General features: G+C 44.3%; 1 protein-coding gene across 2 annotated transcripts in view; it reads left to right on the forward strand.

Annotated features, from left to right (window-relative positions):
* The window catches only part of LOC118579508 (multidrug resistance protein 2-like), a 77,297-nt gene that overhangs the window by 48,618 nt on the left and 11,385 nt on the right, over positions 1-17,294 (forward strand). Inside the window, exons 19-25 of one of the 2 annotated variants that reach the window (XM_036180801.1) lie at positions 1,473-1,550; positions 3,276-3,359; positions 5,115-5,318; positions 11,065-11,165; positions 12,323-12,463; positions 15,137-15,293; positions 17,075-17,272. In XM_036180801.1, coding sequence (XP_036036694.1) covers positions 1,473-1,550; positions 3,276-3,359; positions 5,115-5,318; positions 11,065-11,165; positions 12,323-12,463; positions 15,137-15,293; positions 17,075-17,272 — 963 coding nt within the window. Of the gene's footprint in view, positions 1-1,472; positions 1,551-3,275; positions 3,360-5,114; positions 5,319-11,064; positions 11,166-11,306; positions 11,705-12,322; positions 12,464-15,136; positions 15,294-17,074; positions 17,273-17,294 lie in introns of those variants that run through there. The other variant, XM_036180802.1, reaches the window with a different exon arrangement.

Raw genomic sequence — 17,294 nt, forward strand, 5'->3', positions numbered from 1 at the left:
GTGGCTTTGAGCTGGTCATTCCCGCTTTGGCAGTCGGAATGGTGAAAGCTATCCCCTCCCAGTCTGGCTTTGTTGGAGAAACTGAGTCCAAACTCAGTGTGGCAAGACTGCCAAGTCACACTGAGAGACAGCCGGTGGGCTTCAGAATGGCTTAGCAAGGTCCATGATGGAAGGGCGGAAGGCCCAGCTGCTTGTCTGAGAAATGGGCAGGGACATCAGTGAGAGGCGGGAGATCAGACTGGGTCCCGTCCTGCTCAGGAATTTGCATACCTCGGTGTAGACGCCAATGATGCCACTGTTGGGCTGTGGCCTCTGGAAACCTGCCGACTCTTCAACCCGCAGTTTGGTTTTAAGCATGATGGTTATAGGGTTATGATGTCATCGTGTAGCCCACGGTGTGACAGAAGTCAGCTCTCAGCAAAAACAACAGTGACCATTTCCCCGTGGCGCACTGCAGCCAGGTAGTAAGCAGCCCCTTTAGTCTAGCAAGTTCAAAGTGAGAACGACCTTTCACATGTCATTTGGTCCAACAGCAGAAACCTGTTTGTGGTCCCATCTGGCCTTTACTTACATAGTCCGCCTTCTTTCAGTAACACCCGGAGTACAACTTGGGAGCACGGAAGAGTATGTGGCTGTCTTTTCCACTCCTGCTGCCGCAGAGGTTACAGGGATGGAGTTAGGACCCCTTGTTTTGCACCACACAGCCTTTCCATACGGCTTTTCTGTGTCTCCTCTGTGGGTTACCAGTTTCAGGTGTAAAGGGGACACTGCTGCTTCCTTTGTCCCCATGGTCATCCTATGGAGGACTTGGTTGTCCTCCTTTCCCAGATGTGGCCTGGCATAGTGGCCCACTCATCGTCCTGTTCTTTCCTGGTTACTCTGTCCCTCCTTCAGACACTGAAGTGTGCAGCCCTGAAGGATGGGGAGGTACAGTGCAAAAGGCTTCCTCTTGGTGAGCCACCTTCCTCGATCTGTTTGGTCCCGAACTTTGGCTTTTTCAGTTTGTAAGCTAAGACTGTTTTCTGCCTCCTTCGTGTACGAGCGACTGTAATTTCTTTTTCCCATAGCTTCTTGTGCAGTCATGAGCAGTGCACATCTTTTTTGTCTCACAAATGTTCCAGTTCGATAATAAATTTGTTTATAGCTTGTGTAGAGTGCCCCAGCTTTCTAAGTGATTGGTGCTGTTCATCGAGGGTGGGGTGGGTGGGGCGTATGAACGCATTGTGGTACCCCTCTGGACACCTTGTTGCTGACTGGGAGCCATGTCAGAACTGGCCTCTGCCAGCCTTCTACCCACTGCAGCTACATCCCTGATACTGGGTAGAGCCACAGCAGTGCAGCACACCCAGGAATGGGGCTTTGTGAATTAACATTCATCCTGCTTCCGCAACAGTATTCACCCCCTTCCTGCTGCGTACCTGTGTCTGAGTCTCCAGCCAGCCTTCTCTGTGACACATTCTCATTCTTCACAGGGCTTCACGTTTGGCAAAGCTGGAGAGATCCTCACCAAGCGACTCCGATACATGGTTTTCAAATCCATGCTGAGACAGGTATGGTTGCACCCGGGGGAGGGGAGGTAGGGCTTCTCTCTTGTGCTCCGTGGACACAGATTGTAAGAGCTCTGTCAAGTTCCTTAGATAGAGATCCTGCACGGGCCTCCCTCAGGCTCCTCTTGGGATGTTGGTAAGTAGGCAGGCATAAGGAACCAGACTGAGTTGAGATGAATAGAATCTTCAAAGTAGATTCTTCTCCAGCCTTTTGCAAAGTCCAGCATTGAAAGACCACAGAAGCTAAAGTAATCTTCAGTAGCCCTCATTCCTCACTCTTCCTTACTTTTCCTGTGAAGCTGGGATGCCAGGTCATGATTCTTGCTCTCAGGAGATTCCCTCCATGCCTCTGACTCTGCAAACCCAGGGTCATCGCCGTGACTCCCTATCCCTTACTGCCTAGTTTCTTCGTTCTCCACCCAGTGTGAGCTCCCTGACTTAACAGGACAGGGTACACCTCACACTTTGCACCTTCAAGACCCTCCAAACGGGGAGCGAGAATGTTTTCCTTAAAGAAGAAGTGGGATTTGGGGAAAAAAATTTCAGGACAGCCCAGTTGAAAGAGGGAAGATTTTTGTTTTCTTATCAATTGTGAGAAATTCGTATATGACTTTAAAACTTTTATGCTCACTAGTCATTTGCTATTAAATAAAAAAGATGTTCAAGCATCCTAGCCCAGGCAAGCTGGAGGCACTTGAACCCAGCTCAGAAACACCAGTGTTCCACAGGACAGTAACTTCCCCTGGGCTGTTGTTTCATTGGTGTTATAAGATTTGTTTTTTTAAGTTATATATATATTGGGAGTGGGATAATGTGCACATGAGGGTGGGGGCCTGTAGAGGTTCAGACTGAAACCTAATAACTCCCTTTCTGTTTGCTGTTTGTGCCTCTGCACCACTTGTTCATGAGACTCCTAGCTGGTTTCATTACCTCCAAGCTCATCCCAATCTGGAGGCAGTGTGTATCCATCAGGGAAAAGTCCATAGTCTCTACAGTTGGCAAAGGCCATGCACATGTACATCTCCCATCTACTTCACGGAGGACATCTGCAATGGTACCCCTGTCCAGCACATGGTGTCTTCAAGACACCGTAGGTAACTTCAACAACGGTTGTGAAAGGTTCACGGGGACCCCAGCAGGACAAAAGGATCCGAGGAAGAGACAGATTTAGAGATAAACACAGTGGGTTTGTGGTTTGTCTAGGCTGCCACAGCCTGCTAGCCTTAGTTAAGATTGGGTGTGCCTTGGCCCAGTCATTGCAAGCACTACATCTTCTTTCTCTTAGAGGCTCTTATCTCTTCCTTCATTTGCATGTCTGCTCACAGGTCCCCTTAGAAAGCCCTTCTCTGCCCTTTCTCTACCTTGTCCCTTACTTCTTTGTCCTCCTTTAATAGCTTTGTGTCCAGAGTGTTAATAACCGTCAAGACAGTGTGAATTTGTTGACCTGTGCCTTCTCTCTCTAGAGTTGAGGCTGTATGATGATAGTGATATATTACTCTTCACAATTTAATACTTACTGTTCTGCTGGAGACAAGTAGACATTTTTATGTAAATTAAAAAATAGTCCAGTTACATGTTTGTATACTAACTCTCTTCTGTCTATTGAACATTGAATTTTGAATATTAAATGCAGGGGATATGTGATAACTAATGCTATCACTTTCTCCTAAATCTAAGAGTTTCCTAAATAAGGCATTCTGATTTTAAAAAATACTTTTTATGTTACAGGATATAAGCTGGTTTGATGATCATAAAAATAGCACCGGCGCGTTGACCACCAGACTCGCCAGTGATGCTGCTAATGTTAAAGGGGTATGCTTCCTCCCTGTGGGTGGGTGGGTGGGTGGTATCTTTCTGTTTTGATCTGCAGCATGAAACTGATTTTCCCTTATAGATATTAGTGACTATCTTTAAGAAAACATAAATATCCGTTTAACCCACTGGGATATCACATGCATTGTAGCTAAGGATTAAGATTAACTATACATTACATAGGATATAACTTATAGGCATTCTTTTGTTGTTGTTGTTTTTCATACAATTAATAAGGCCCACCAAGAATAGTTATTAGGGAAGGGCCCTCTGTGCAGTATCCTGCCCATGAGGCTTATCTCAGGTGTGAGTGTTGCTAATAGAGGGGAAGTATTAATAATACATTTCTAAGGGTCAGTCTGTTTTATAGCTCAGTTATAAAGGAAGGAAGGAAGGAAGGAAGGAAGGAAGGAAGGAAGGAAGGAAGGAAGGAAGGAGTCTGATAGAAGGGAAAGTGTGATTTTTATAGGAATATTCTTCCTAGTTCTTCTAGGAGGAATGTTCTAATAAGATTGGCTAGTGCTAAGGCCCCGGTTCTCACACTTTCTTCAGATAGCAAGATTTTGTCATCTTGTGATTTATCTTGATTCTTTGGCCCTATGACCTACCAAAGCAGGATCTGCCTATGTCTTAAAGGTTACAGCCAGGGAAATGCCTCTACTGTGCCCATGGGAGATGCTCTGAGTATTTCTGTCCATCAGCAGCTGCTGTGGGGAATGGGTTCTGGGTAGGATTATAGGAGCTAAGATCAGGGGCACCCTAGTGCATCCCCATCCAGCAGATCCTCCAGGTCGCTTCTCTTGATCTTCACATGAGAAATGTGTGGGAAGAGCCCTTTAAAGGCCACTCTGCTCTTTGACTTGTGCACAACATAGCAAAGGGTCTCTTCAGTATAAGTTTAGTTGACTGTAGCATACACACACACACACACACACACACACACACGCTTCGTAATTTTTTGCTCTGTATTTTTTTCCAAGTCCAAATAAATGAAACCTAATAACCTAATAAGTGTTTCAAATAAGCCCAGGTATAATTTATTACCATTAATGAAAAAGGCTAGTCTTAATTTGTAAGGAGTTGGGTGCCAAATGTTGAAACTTCCCCCATTGCCAGGCCAGTCTCCTTTACATAGCTTGCTTTAGTGATCACGCTTTGATACATGAAGATGTCTTGGTGTTGAAGAATCAGCCAGGGCTGGGGAGAGGGTTCAATAGGTAACACTTTCTCTGCAAGCATGAGGACCTGAGTTTGAATCCATAATACTCAACATAAAAAATGCCAGACACGGCTGCATGTGCCTGTAACCTCATAGTTGGGGGACAGAGACAGGTGGACCTCAGGGGCTTGGGAGCAAGCTATGGTTAATGCCTGTTTCAAGGCAGTAAGGCAGAGAATGACAGAGGAAGCCACCCTACATCCTGCTCTAGCCTCCATATGGGTGAGTACGCCAACATATGCATGTACATGTACTCCACAAACACACATGCACCCACATACCTCAAAACAAGCACACCAAAAAAAGAAAAAGGAATCAGAATAGAGAGAACATCTGAGTTCTGGATTATTGATCTCTTTCATATTTATGTAGAAGTCGGGGAAATCCTCATTTTAGAAACACAATAAACTTAAAGCAGAGCTTTAGTAACTGAGCAGATAATTAGTGTATTTGCATGAAAGCAAATTGCCCTAATTCTTAAGAGTACATGTATTTTACAGTTAATGTAAAAATGTGTCTCTAATTGTGTTTTTCAGGCTATGGGTTCCAGGCTTGCTGCAGTTACCCAGAATGTAGCAAATCTCGGGACAGGAATTATCATATCCTTAATCTATGGCTGGCAGTTAACACTTTTACTCATAGTGATTATACCGCTCATTATATTGGGTGGCATTATTGAACTGAAAATGTTGTCTGGTCATGCTCTGAAGGACAAGAAAGAACTAGAGATTTCTGGGAAGGTGAGTGAAACTAAGCACAATTCTTACCTAGCAGAAACGTGCTTCTTAGTGGTGATGTTCGCTGATCCCCTGCTGCCAGCAGTGCTCTGAGGATGTGGTTCTAACCATTCTTCCAGAAAACTTCGGTTTCCTGCAGATTCATAGCAGACAAAAAGTGGGCAAGACCTCTCTCAGCTCAAAGACTGGCAGCTGCCTGTCAAGGCTTGCCTGATGTCAGGCTGCTGCTTCACTTGCTCCTGTGTTCCTGTCCAGCCCTCTCCTCCCTTCCATTCTTTTCTTCTTCTCTGTATTCGGGGATGTAGGTGCGTTTTGTGACGTGTGATTGGGGAGGTTCAGTGTGTCAAATCATGAGAGTGTTCATTTCCTGCACCATTTCAGACTAGCACGCTCCTCTTTTCATGCCTCCTCTTTCCTCCTACGCCTGTTCTTCCCTTGATCCTGTTTGTCCTGCACCGTTTCAGACTAGCGCGCTCCTCTTTTCATGCCTCCTCTTTCCTCCTACGCCCGTTCTTCCCTTGACCCTGTTTGTCCTGCACCTTTAGCTATTCTTTTTTCACAGCTTGACAAAGGCTTTGGTGGGCTTACTGGGTTTCCTGGTAAATGTCTTATTTCTTGCAGCAATGTAGTAGGTGTGCTGTGTTAAGAATCTCATTTTTTGAGGTGAGGATGATGGACACACAGGCTGTGTTCTTTGTTCGAGCCAGTTGCTCCTGGGGCCAGCATTCACACTTAGGCAGTGGTTCTCCAGTGAGCTGGGGATCCACATTCTGCTATGGTGGAGCATAGTCAGACATCACATGCTGTCTGCAGAGATGAGAGTTCAGAACAGGGGTGATAACCCCCACCCCCACCACCAAATGAGCTCAGTGTCCACTAGGACTGTATCTACGGATGGACATTCCAAATTCCCAAGACGTAGGGCCTGGTCCAGGGCAGGTGGGAGTGGATTTGGGGTCTCTGTGGGTGTGTGACCGGTGCTCTGTCTCCTAGCCATGTACCTCACTGACACAAATGATGAGGAAGGCCAGAGGTTGGTCATCACCGTTTCTTCATCCTGCTTCCCTGGAGTTCCTTTGAGACAAATACTTAAGTCCTCCAGCCATTGTTTCTGGGGTCAGACTTCGCAGTGTGAACGCCCACAGGGTAAATTCTAGCTCGAGCAACTTTAGTCCCAGCTGGAGACTACTTCCTGAGTTAATAGCTTCAGTTAACCATGTGTTTATTGAGCTTCTTGATTTCTGTGGTGAAGACTTTTCATTTGAAGAAAAGCATCACGATTTTATAGTACTGATGTACCTACCATGCCATAGAGTGGCAGTGAGAACACCAAATCTCAGAAGCAGGAGACTGTTTCAGGCTCGTGAAGTTCCTTAAGCGTGAGTGAGGCAAGGGGCAGATGGAGACGGGTGTGTCTATGGCAGACTTTCAGAGTCATGGTCAGGCTCTACTTCAGTGGTAGCTCCTCAGAGGGAATACATAGAGACCATGGCGGTGGCTACTCCAACCATCCTACTTAATACTAAAAGTCAACCTCGTTGTTACAATTCTCAGATTAACATTTATTATTAAATAAATGGCATATAGCCACCATCATCTTGTGAGCTGTATGTGTATTCTCTTACTTATTGCTGTCAGTAATGCAGAATTATCCCTGTTGGAGAGGTGATAAAGCCCAAAGTTTAGAGAGATCCTGGGTCTTGTCCAAAGTCACAAGGTAATGGATGTTTCACTGATCTACTCCCTCTAGTCATATCCTCCTGTACTCTGTATTCTTCACACAAAATCCATTCTCATATCTATTAGATACATGTCAGACCGTGCTAACCTGCACTTCAGATCTTGTCGTGGCTTCTAACGATTGCATACAGTCCCAGCTTCTGTCCCGGCTGCAAACCCGACGTGGCCCGGGCCTGGATGACCACTGTCCACACTGCTGCAGCCACCACGGCCTGTGCAGCTCTTCTCACACTCCTCTGATTCCCTTGGACCGCGACGGCTTCTTCACATCATCCGGGTCTCTGAACTGCATTTTCAAAGGCCACTCCACTCGCTGACCTCATGCCTCCTCTCAGCCTCTGACATTTCTGTCCTATTTCTTTATTAACAAATGGTACGTCTTCCTTGCTAAAACATAAGTGCCATGAAGGACAAGCCTCTGTCTGAGGGTTTGCCTCTAAAGGAATGAGGTAAGCTTGACATTTTTAAGCAGTTCTGTGTAATTTCAAGTGTGTGATGTCAAGGGCTGCTCATATCCCCACAATGTAATGTCAGGGCCTTCTTATATCCTGACAGTATGGTGTCACAAACCCAGATGTATTTGACATCAGAGGCTCAATCATGGTGTCTGTGAAGCCAGGACCTGCTTGCCATCTTCAGTCTGTGATGTCAGAATGCGTCATAGCCTTGACGTCTAAGGCATGTGTTTGGCAGTGTTCAATCATGTTCTTATGGACACACTGAGCACTTACTGAAAACAGCTGCAGTTGTCTTTCCAATCTTGAAAGCCATAATCAAACATGAGTTTTTGAAGGCGGGGATGGGGGCGTGGGGTGGAAAGTAGTTTGGTTTTTTTTGTTTTTGTTTTTGTTTTAAATCATGCATTTTTCTTTCTCCAAAGCTATTTAGTAAATGATTCTTTCAGAAAGAAACAGTACCATTTTTACTCTTCCAACTAAAAGTTCTTCATTTGAGGAATTACTTAGCCTTTAAAACTTGTGGAGATTGAAGCTATAAGGGTGGAAGCTTCTAGTTAAGGTTTTTTTCCAAATTGCTTCATTGTGCCTCTAAATGAAGCGATAATTCTATGGGCTAGTACGTCGTTTTACTGACCACAAAGTCTGTGCCTCAAACTCTCATTTTTATCAGCAACATATACTGAGAACACATCCAGAAAATGATCAGTAATAGCCATACCTTTAGATTTAAATCAATTTAAATTATATCTCTGTCTTGTGTGGGTGTATGTACATGGAATGCAGGTGCCCACAGAGGCCAGAGGTGTCAGATGCCCCCAGAACTGGAGCTACAGGTGGTTGTGGGCCACCTGATGTGGTTTTGGGAATTGAACCCGGGTCCTCTGAAAGAACAGCAAGTGCACTTAATTGCTGAGCCATCTCTCCAGGCCCATTAGGGGACATTTTTTTGGGGGGGGGGAGAATGTTCATAATGTAGCAAATTTAGAGGAAATAGAATAATTCCTGAACAAATGTGACCTACCAAAATTGAATCTAAGGAATTTAAGAATACAATAAAAACATGAGATTGAATGACAGTAGGTTCCCAACAAAGAAGTGCACAGCACAGATGAGAGAGTGAAGAAACCTCCATGCTCATTGTAGGGAGCTAACATGATGCAGATCCTAAAGCCTGGTAAGGACAGAAAAGAAAAACAAAACAAACAACAGAAAACTGTGCAAGAGTATCTCTGGTCAAACAGATGCAAAAACCTTCAATGTGTACAAAATGAATGAAAACTGGTTAAGAGAAGCTTGTGCTGGCAGGCATGGTGAATGCTAGTGATCTCCACATTCACAGACAGGCAGGAAGAATGCTAGCCAATATAGGCTAATTAGTTAATGGTACTCTAGGCTACATAGTGAGATGCTGTCTCCAGAAATCAAACCAGGAAATGCACACCATGATAGAGCTGGAAGTATTCCTAGGATGCAAGAATAGCTCCGTGCACAATTCAGAAATGAGGTACATGAGTAATCACGTTCGTCTGAGGAGATCTAGAAACAGTATTTGAGAAAGTCCCACACCCCTTGATGAAAAGCCTTAGTATAGAGGGATTGTATCTCAACAGACTAAAGGTTGTTACATGGCAAATATATAGCTAATGTATGGAGAAAAAACTGCAAGCGTTTCTTACAAAGTCTGGAGTAAGACAAGGATATCTACTATCACGGCTGTTTGATTTTAGCCACAGAGATCACATGTGAGAGAAATTATAAAAACAAGAAGGAAGTGAAATCCTGCTTTCAGATATTTTAAACAGAAAAAGGCTTTGCTGAGAAAGTACCAGAACTGATGAATTCACTAGAGAAGCATGTAGTGTGTGTGTGTGTGTGTGTGTGTGTGTGTGTGTGTGTGTGTGTGTGTGTGTGTGTAGAGAAGCGTATGCATGATATATATGTGTGTATAAGTCCATAGAGAAGCATACACAAGTTAACACACACATATCAGTAGCTGTTCTACACACCAACCCACACCTCACTAAGACAAACGAGAAATCCCATTTCTCACTGCTACAACGACCAAGTCCCTAAGAGCAACCCTGATTCCTGCTCGGCACTGACAAATGACGAGGGAGGCTGGAGACAGCAAGGAACCGGAAATGACGAGTCCGCAGCACTCAAAGCATCTGGCAAATTCATTTTCTACAGCCCCAACCAGGAAGATGAATGGTTCAAATGTGGCATATGTGTATCATTGGATGTTACTCAGCCACAAAAAAGTACAATTCTGCCATTTGCAGGGAAGTAGAATTGGAGTAGGTCATGTTACATGAGACAAAACAAGTATACAAGTATATGTTTTGCTTCATGTGTAGAATACGTTCAAAGATGAGAGACAACTAACTATATGGGACTTGGAAGTAGTGAAGAGAGAGGAGTAGATGGACTTGATGTGTGGATAGATGGAACTCTCAGTGAATTCTGTTAATTTATTCAATTAATATTTGTTAATAACGAACAGCATTTACTTGCTTTGACCTAGTGTTTTTACTTTAAAAATCTTTTCCTAAGAAAATCATTTAATATCGGCAAATGCTCACGGAATTCAAAGATATCTATGGAAGTAAGAACTGAAAGTGCCGTTGGGCAGAAAACACGCTGCATTGTTAAAGTTGTCTATAGAACCACACTACATGTGTTTAATAACCATGGGGAATGTTCTCTATCAAAACCAGTCTAGCATTCAGAATCTACTTTACTATTAAAGATACACACACACACACACACACACACACACACACACACACACACACACGGGGGAAAAAAGCAATGTTTTGAGTGACTGTGTAAAATGCTGATGTGTAACTTTTTATTTTGTAACATATTCCAGATATGTTTTAAAGCATTGGAACTTATAAAGAGATAAATATCACATTTTAAAAACATATAAACCTAGGTATCACGGTGAATGGAAGTATTAACAGCACCCAGACCAAAGGAACAAATTCTTGAGTTTTAGGCTAGTCTTGTTACTTTGTAAAACCCTGTCTCAAATAAATGAATAAACAAACTAAGGCAATTGTAAGATTAAAGTAAGTCCATTGTAGAAGCAAGATCACTGTAACGGACATACTGAATTCTCAAATACCTTTTAAAGCCAAGTAAAGAGGGTGGCTTTAGGTCACCTGTCAGCTTCGTCGTCTATGGGGGGAGGGGAATTAGTTGATTTCCCATACAGATCTGAAGTCCAGTTTGAGAAATTATTTAATATCCTTTTTCAGTAGAGATGCTTGTAGGTAATACTAAGTGCTAAATACATTATAAAATTACTGGGGCTGGAGAGATTGCTCAGAGGTTAAGAGCACTGACTGCTCTTCCAGAGGTCCTGAGTTCAATTCCCAGCAACCACATGGTGGCTCACAACCATCTGTAATGAGATCTGACGCTCTCTTCTGTGTACATAACAAACAAACAAACAAACAAACAAATAAATAAATTTTTTTAAAATTACCTTTACTGATAGAATTCAAATTACCTGCCTGGTGGGCCTTGGGCCTGTTGTGTTACAGATTGCTACTGAAGCGATAGAAAACTTCCGCACTGTCGTCTCTTTGACTCGGGAGCAGAAGTTTGAAAATATGTATGCCCAGAGCTTGCAGATACCATACAGGTAAGACACTCTCGAGAGTGGGTCAGGGCGCCGAGGAGTTTCCTGGTAAGGACTTCAGTTTTCAGGACTGCTTTTGCCAGAAGGTGGAGCACACATGAAGAAAGCACTAGAAGGAACACCTGAGATCATCAAGAGAGAAGAGAAGAGAGCTGAGCTGAGGCAGGGGCATGCATCTGTGAGGTAGAAGCAGTGAAGGCTGGTGACACTGGGGAGGAGAGAAGGGGACAACTGAGAATGCCCTGGTGTCCTGTTGGCATAGTGACCCTGCTCTGCTGAGTTTGGGGTGAAGGTTCTCTATGGAGCATGAAATTGGAGGTGTTGTGGGACGCTGCGGGGATCTCTGGAGGATACTTTCTGTTCCTTTCTTTCCTGGGGAGACCTTCTTCTCTTCTCCCTTTACCCCAGCAGTATCGATGAGGGCTCTAAAGGAAAGGTGACCAGGACATGAGCACGCCCAACCTTGCAGACTCAGCTTCTCTAGGACAAGGCGAGAGCTAGATCTTTCTGGAGGGTTCCCGAGCACCTTTGTCATAATCCCAGTACGTGGCAAAGACAAGAAGAAGTTGGTGGGTTTAGCAGGAGGAAGGTCAAAGGGCTGCCCATCCCACCTGTTCCTGCCCAGGCTCCCCCCAAGATCCTTCTTGTTCAGACATTCCTGGAATGCTAATGCTTTGTAAAGCCTCCCTGGCTGCAGACACTTAGGTGCTTTTTCTCCCATAGCACATTGTCTCTCTGCTGCATTGATGATGTGCACCTCATCTAGATCCCCAAGTACAAGGACATGCCTGCTGCCTGTCACCCACAGCTTGAGGGTGTTGGGTAGATGTGTTGAGTCCCAAAGTGGGGGGAAGTGCAGGACCCTTCATTTGTTAATGTAAACCAGGCTCCTCTGGTGGTAGTGGTGGTGGGGGTGTTACAGGCCTAGTTATCAACCACTGAGATGCAATATCCTACATTAAAGATGAAGGCACCACTGAGTCTCAGACATGAGGCAGTTCCCTGTATTCACACAGCAAAGTAAAAGGGCTCAAGCTGAGTTCTTTAGAAAGGGAATCCACTGAGTCTGTCACTCTTGTGTGCCCCACTGACAACCCACAGGAAGTTACTTGAATGACTGAGAAATGCAGTGGAGTGAATCTGGGTTCTCTTCTTTCCAGAAATGCTTTGAAGAAAGCGCAGGTCTTTGGGATCACATTCTCCTTCACCCAGGCCATGATGTATTTTTCCTATGCTGCCTGTTTCCGGTTTGGTGCCTACTTAGTGGCGCATCAATTAATGAATTTTGAAAATGTTATGCTGTAAGTATTGGATTCTTAAATGGATAACTCTTTGATAGATTGCTTTGTTCCAAGCCTTTGAACCAATGAAATTTGCTGACACAGCAGTCTTAGATTTGTAGGAATCCTTCTTCTAATTGGTAAAGGCCAGAGGAACCTTGTGAAAAGTGGCCGTTTTCAAAAGATCCCATGCCAGGCAGTGGTGATGCATGCCTTTAATCCTGGCACTTGGGAGGCAGAGGCAGGTGGAGCTCTGTAAGTTCAACAGAGAAACCCTGTCTTGAAAAACCTAGCCCCTCCCTCAAAAAAGTTTAAATAATGTATGAGGGAAATTAACTGTCTGTGTGTCTTATTTAGTTATAGTTTTTAATATTGCATTGTATTTCTTTAGCCTGTGTGCAGAGTCCCAAGAAAAGGAAGTGGTGGATTCCCAGGGTTCTGGAATAGTCTCGTGCTTTATGCCAGTTCCAGCCTCACTGTTTATGATGTAATAAAGTGCATATGGAGAAAGACAGTGAGGTGTCACCACCAAAGCAAAGGGCCTATGAAATGATGTTCCAGTTCATGATGGGCAATGTAAGCTTAGTGATAGACTTAATCAAACATGGTACCTATTAAAATGGAAGACGCTGGTCAGTTTAGGGAAGTGTCTAGGCATAAACACCAACAGCTGGACTTGATATCTCTAAGGTCCTTTCTGGTCTGGGCTGTGACAGCCATGTCACAGATGAGGATGTACCTTAGCAGCTGCATGGCATGATATATAAGGAAATTTTTGTCACATGTCATAGGTGTTGTGAGACTATGATGCCATTCCAACAACCAGCCACTATGCCTTAGTGACATGGAATTAAAAACATTTATTTTGCACATAAGTCAGTTGTGCTGATCTGAGTTGGGCATAAAAGCTCTGATCTAACCTCACTTCTGTGTTAAAGGAAGCTATAGATAGTTGGTAGGGGAAAAGTCAGGGTCATTCTCTGAGTACGCTTTATCTTGCAGCAGCCTTGTAGAGGAGGGAGGGATGGAGGAAGGGAGAGGGGAGGTAGAGGGAGGGAGGGAGGGGGAAGGAAGAAGGGGAGAGAGAGAATACACAAATGATAATGAACAAGCATACTGTCATACAAGACCTCCTGAGTCATAGACCTCCAACTGATGTTGACTTCTGCTTTTCTTGTTGACTGAAGTTAGACTCAAGGCAAACCCAGATTAAAAGGGTTGCAAACCACACTTCATTTTTTAAACAGAAGTATTTCTAAAGGTCAGAGAATAAGATGAAAGAATTGACTTTTTGTAACTAGCCACACTGCCATGCTTTTAAGGAAGGGTATTCATTTAAAACTTTTTTGTTTTATAATTATTAGAGGTAGTCCTTCCTAGCTATGAATTTGTTATTGCTTTCAGCCTGTTTTTCAATAACTGAAAGTTATTTTTTGAATGTGTGCTGTTTAAAAATGAGGAAAATATCCATAAAGAACACCTTTAAGCAATGCACTTTGTTCTCTGGAGATATCAGTTGCTATTGCTGTTACTGTGATGCAATATCTTGACAAAAGCAACTTCCAGGAGACAGAGTTATCCAAGCTTACAGTTTGAGGGGCTCCATTCCATCATGACAGAAGACATAGCAGCAGGAGTGTGGTCAAGGCCAGTGGGTCACATCGCAACAGCAGTCACAAGACAGAGAATGAACCAGAAGTTAGGACGGGATATAAAACTTCAAGGCCCATCCCCAGTAACCACTTCCTGCTGCAAGGCTCCAACTCCTAAAAGTAAGACAACTGTCCCAAAGAGAGCCACCAGCTGGGGAACCAAGTATTAATATCACAATACTGGGTATCTTTCCATTCTTCCCTAAACCTTAAAATAATGTCATTGAAAAAGTAATGGGTGACCTCCTTAATTGTTATTGTTCAGATAAGTACAGTGATATTGACATGAAGATGCTCAGTCGTGGCCATTGGTACTGCAGCCAAACAGGCCAGCACCCAGCTCTGTTTAATAGTGTTCACAAAAAAAGGTTGTTTTTGTTTTGTTTTTCAATTTTTAAACAAACTTGTGAACACATGAAGCGGAGCAATCTCATGATGGTCTTTTACATAGAATGTGAGCAGTGTGTCACAGCTGCCCAGACATTGGTATGTAGCAAGGGACAAAGGTAGAGGCCTCAGGCATGGCCTCTGGGGTCTGGGAGGCGGGAGTGGAATGTTGTCTGGCCTGTCTGAGGAGCAGGTGAGGACATCCCTTCATTCTTGTCTGACACTCACAGTCCTTGGTGAAGTGTTCTAATCCACTCTGGTAAAGGAGGAGTCCTTTGGGAAGCCAAGTAGGCTTCCTTCTAAAGGGTTCCCACTGACAGTGAAACAGAGAACCCAAAGTTGACTACAGGCTTCAGGGAAGTCATTCTCTTTCCTTAGGGAACTAGAACTTGGAGAATCAGGCCAGCTCCTGGCTGTGGTCCTTTATCTTCTTGGTGTGTCCATGCCATTGTCTGTGGGATTAAGTGGGTGGTGAGACGTATCATCTAGGCTGGCTCTGGAAGGGACCATGGTTGTTTCTTGTAGTTCCTCTGTTTGTTTTTTCTCTATGAAGAGCAGTGGTCACTCAGCATCCTGCTCCCGGGTGCAGAACTGGCAGCTTGCTTCCCAGCAGCCATGACTGTGTGTATGTGTGTTTTTTTCCTTTGTGTCACAGGGTATTCTCAGCTATTGTCTTTGGTGCCATGGCAGCTGGGAATGCCAGTTCATTTGCTCCTGACTATGCCAAAGCCAAAGTGTCCGCATCACATGTCATCATGATCATGGAAAAACTCCCCGAGATCGACAGCTACAGCCCCGAAGGCCTGAAGCCTGTGAGTTTGCTCTTCTGGTTACATGAGCTGCCAACCCCAGGCATAGAAGTAGTTGAAGAAGAAATTTAATAAAACCTGTGCTTTTTAATATATTGATTATAATATAAAACTTTCTAGGTCATGGGTTTATTTCATTAAATACTAATATATAATTAAAATCCAGTACACAGAGAGATAAAAATTCTATCCTCTTATAGGCAAATTATGGTGGAAAAGCTTTATTGTATTTGTGTTATACATGGGGATGGCATTAATGCCTCGTGGCATAGATACATTGATTTTCTTTTTTTTTTTTTTAATTGTTTTTTGATTGTTTCTATTTAGTTGTATATGCATGTGGATGTTCTCTTGCCACAGTGCACATGTGGAGGTCAGAGGACAACATTAGGAGTTGATTCTCTCCTTCCACCTTGTGGATCCTGGGGATTAGATTCAGATTGTCAGGCTCAGTAACAAGGTCCCTATGCACTGAGCCAGCTTGCTGGCCCAGGCATTGATTCTTTTAGAGTCTGTTTATTAATTTCTATCTTTGTGAAATGAAGGTTAACCACAGTAGAATTTTACTACATATGTTACTAACCACTTGATTGGGTCTTTTTCTCTCCATGGATAGAATCTGTGAGCATGTAGGTTAGAACTCTTTCATTGTCCTAAGCCTTCGAGGACTGAACTAGCAGGCCCTGAGCTATGAGAAATGGGTGCCTATTGCTCCAGACTTTAGAAACCAGAGACTAAAGATACTAGGTGCTCATGTGAGGGGTCCGTTGCTCCGGGCTTTAACCACCGACTGCCCCAGTAATTTGAAACTATTATACGTCTCCACTGGCCAACAACAGTGAGTGGTAGCAGCACACAGGACTTGCTAAGTATTACAGGTGCTGGGCAGGACTCTAGCATCAGGACCCTTAGCTCCTTCAGCAAGCAGTTAGTATTACAGGTCTTGAGCCTATAGTGTCAGGACTTTGGTCCTTAAAGCTCTGAGGTTCTTCCAACAACTGGGTCCTAGAGTTTCTCATCTGTCACTCTTCACAATCCTTATCGTCTCTACCTCCGCTTCCCATCCTTGTCATTTTCTGGAACTCTTCAGCTACCCTTCCCTGACCCTGCGGCCATTGCTGACTGCTGCTGCCACTGTCTCCTCTTTGTGATGTGAATCCACTCTGCTAATGAGAAAGAACAAAGGCACTAGCCACCACCCAGCAAGACTATATTGACACTAATTCAGGCCTTCCACTGGGCTGCTAGTTCTAGCACCCCTAGGTCTACGCTGCTGTCCTGGATGAACGTGCTTGCTGGAGATCCTTGTGAGTTCCACAACAAGCTCTTTGGAACAGTTGTGGCTGGAAGTGGTGCTTTTTCCCCATCAAAACCGAGTGTTTGCAGCAAGCAGCTGGAATTGCAATGCTTCTTCCTTCAGAAATTGATGTGTTCAGTGTAGCCAAAATGGCATCAAGGCAGTTCATGCAGCTGTCGAAGGGGCTGCTGAGCTGACAGCCTTCTGCTCAAGGAAGCCAGAGAATTAGAGAAGAGCCTGTCAAATAGTTCAGTTTTGGACTCTTTTAATCATTCATGGGAAGGGTTAAAAGGGTGTATGCAATAAAGATTTCGTACTCAGTACAGTGCTAACAGTATTTAATGGTATTTAACAGTGCTTAAAAACTCACCCTGGCACTCAGGGGAAGCTGGGTCCTTTTGATCTGGCAGCTGGCGATGGCCTGGGTCGGCTCTGCTCTGGTTTCAGTGTTGTCATGATCAAATTGACTACCGTTCTTATCATTTAGAATACATTGGAAGGAAATGTGAAATTTAATGAAGTCAAGTTCAACTATCCCACCCGACCCGACATCCCAGTGCTTCAGGGGCTGAGCCTGGAGGTGAAGAAGGGCCAGACGCTGGCCCTGGTGGGCAGCAGCGGCTGCGGGAAGAGCACAGTGGTCCAGCTGCTGGAGCGCTTCTATGACCCCATGGCCGGCACAGTGGTGAGTGAGCACACTTCTGTAC

This window comes from Onychomys torridus, chromosome 3, assembly GCF_903995425.1.
Source record: "Onychomys torridus chromosome 3, mOncTor1.1, whole genome shotgun sequence".
Lineage (NCBI taxonomy): Eukaryota > Metazoa > Chordata > Mammalia > Rodentia > Cricetidae > Onychomys > Onychomys torridus.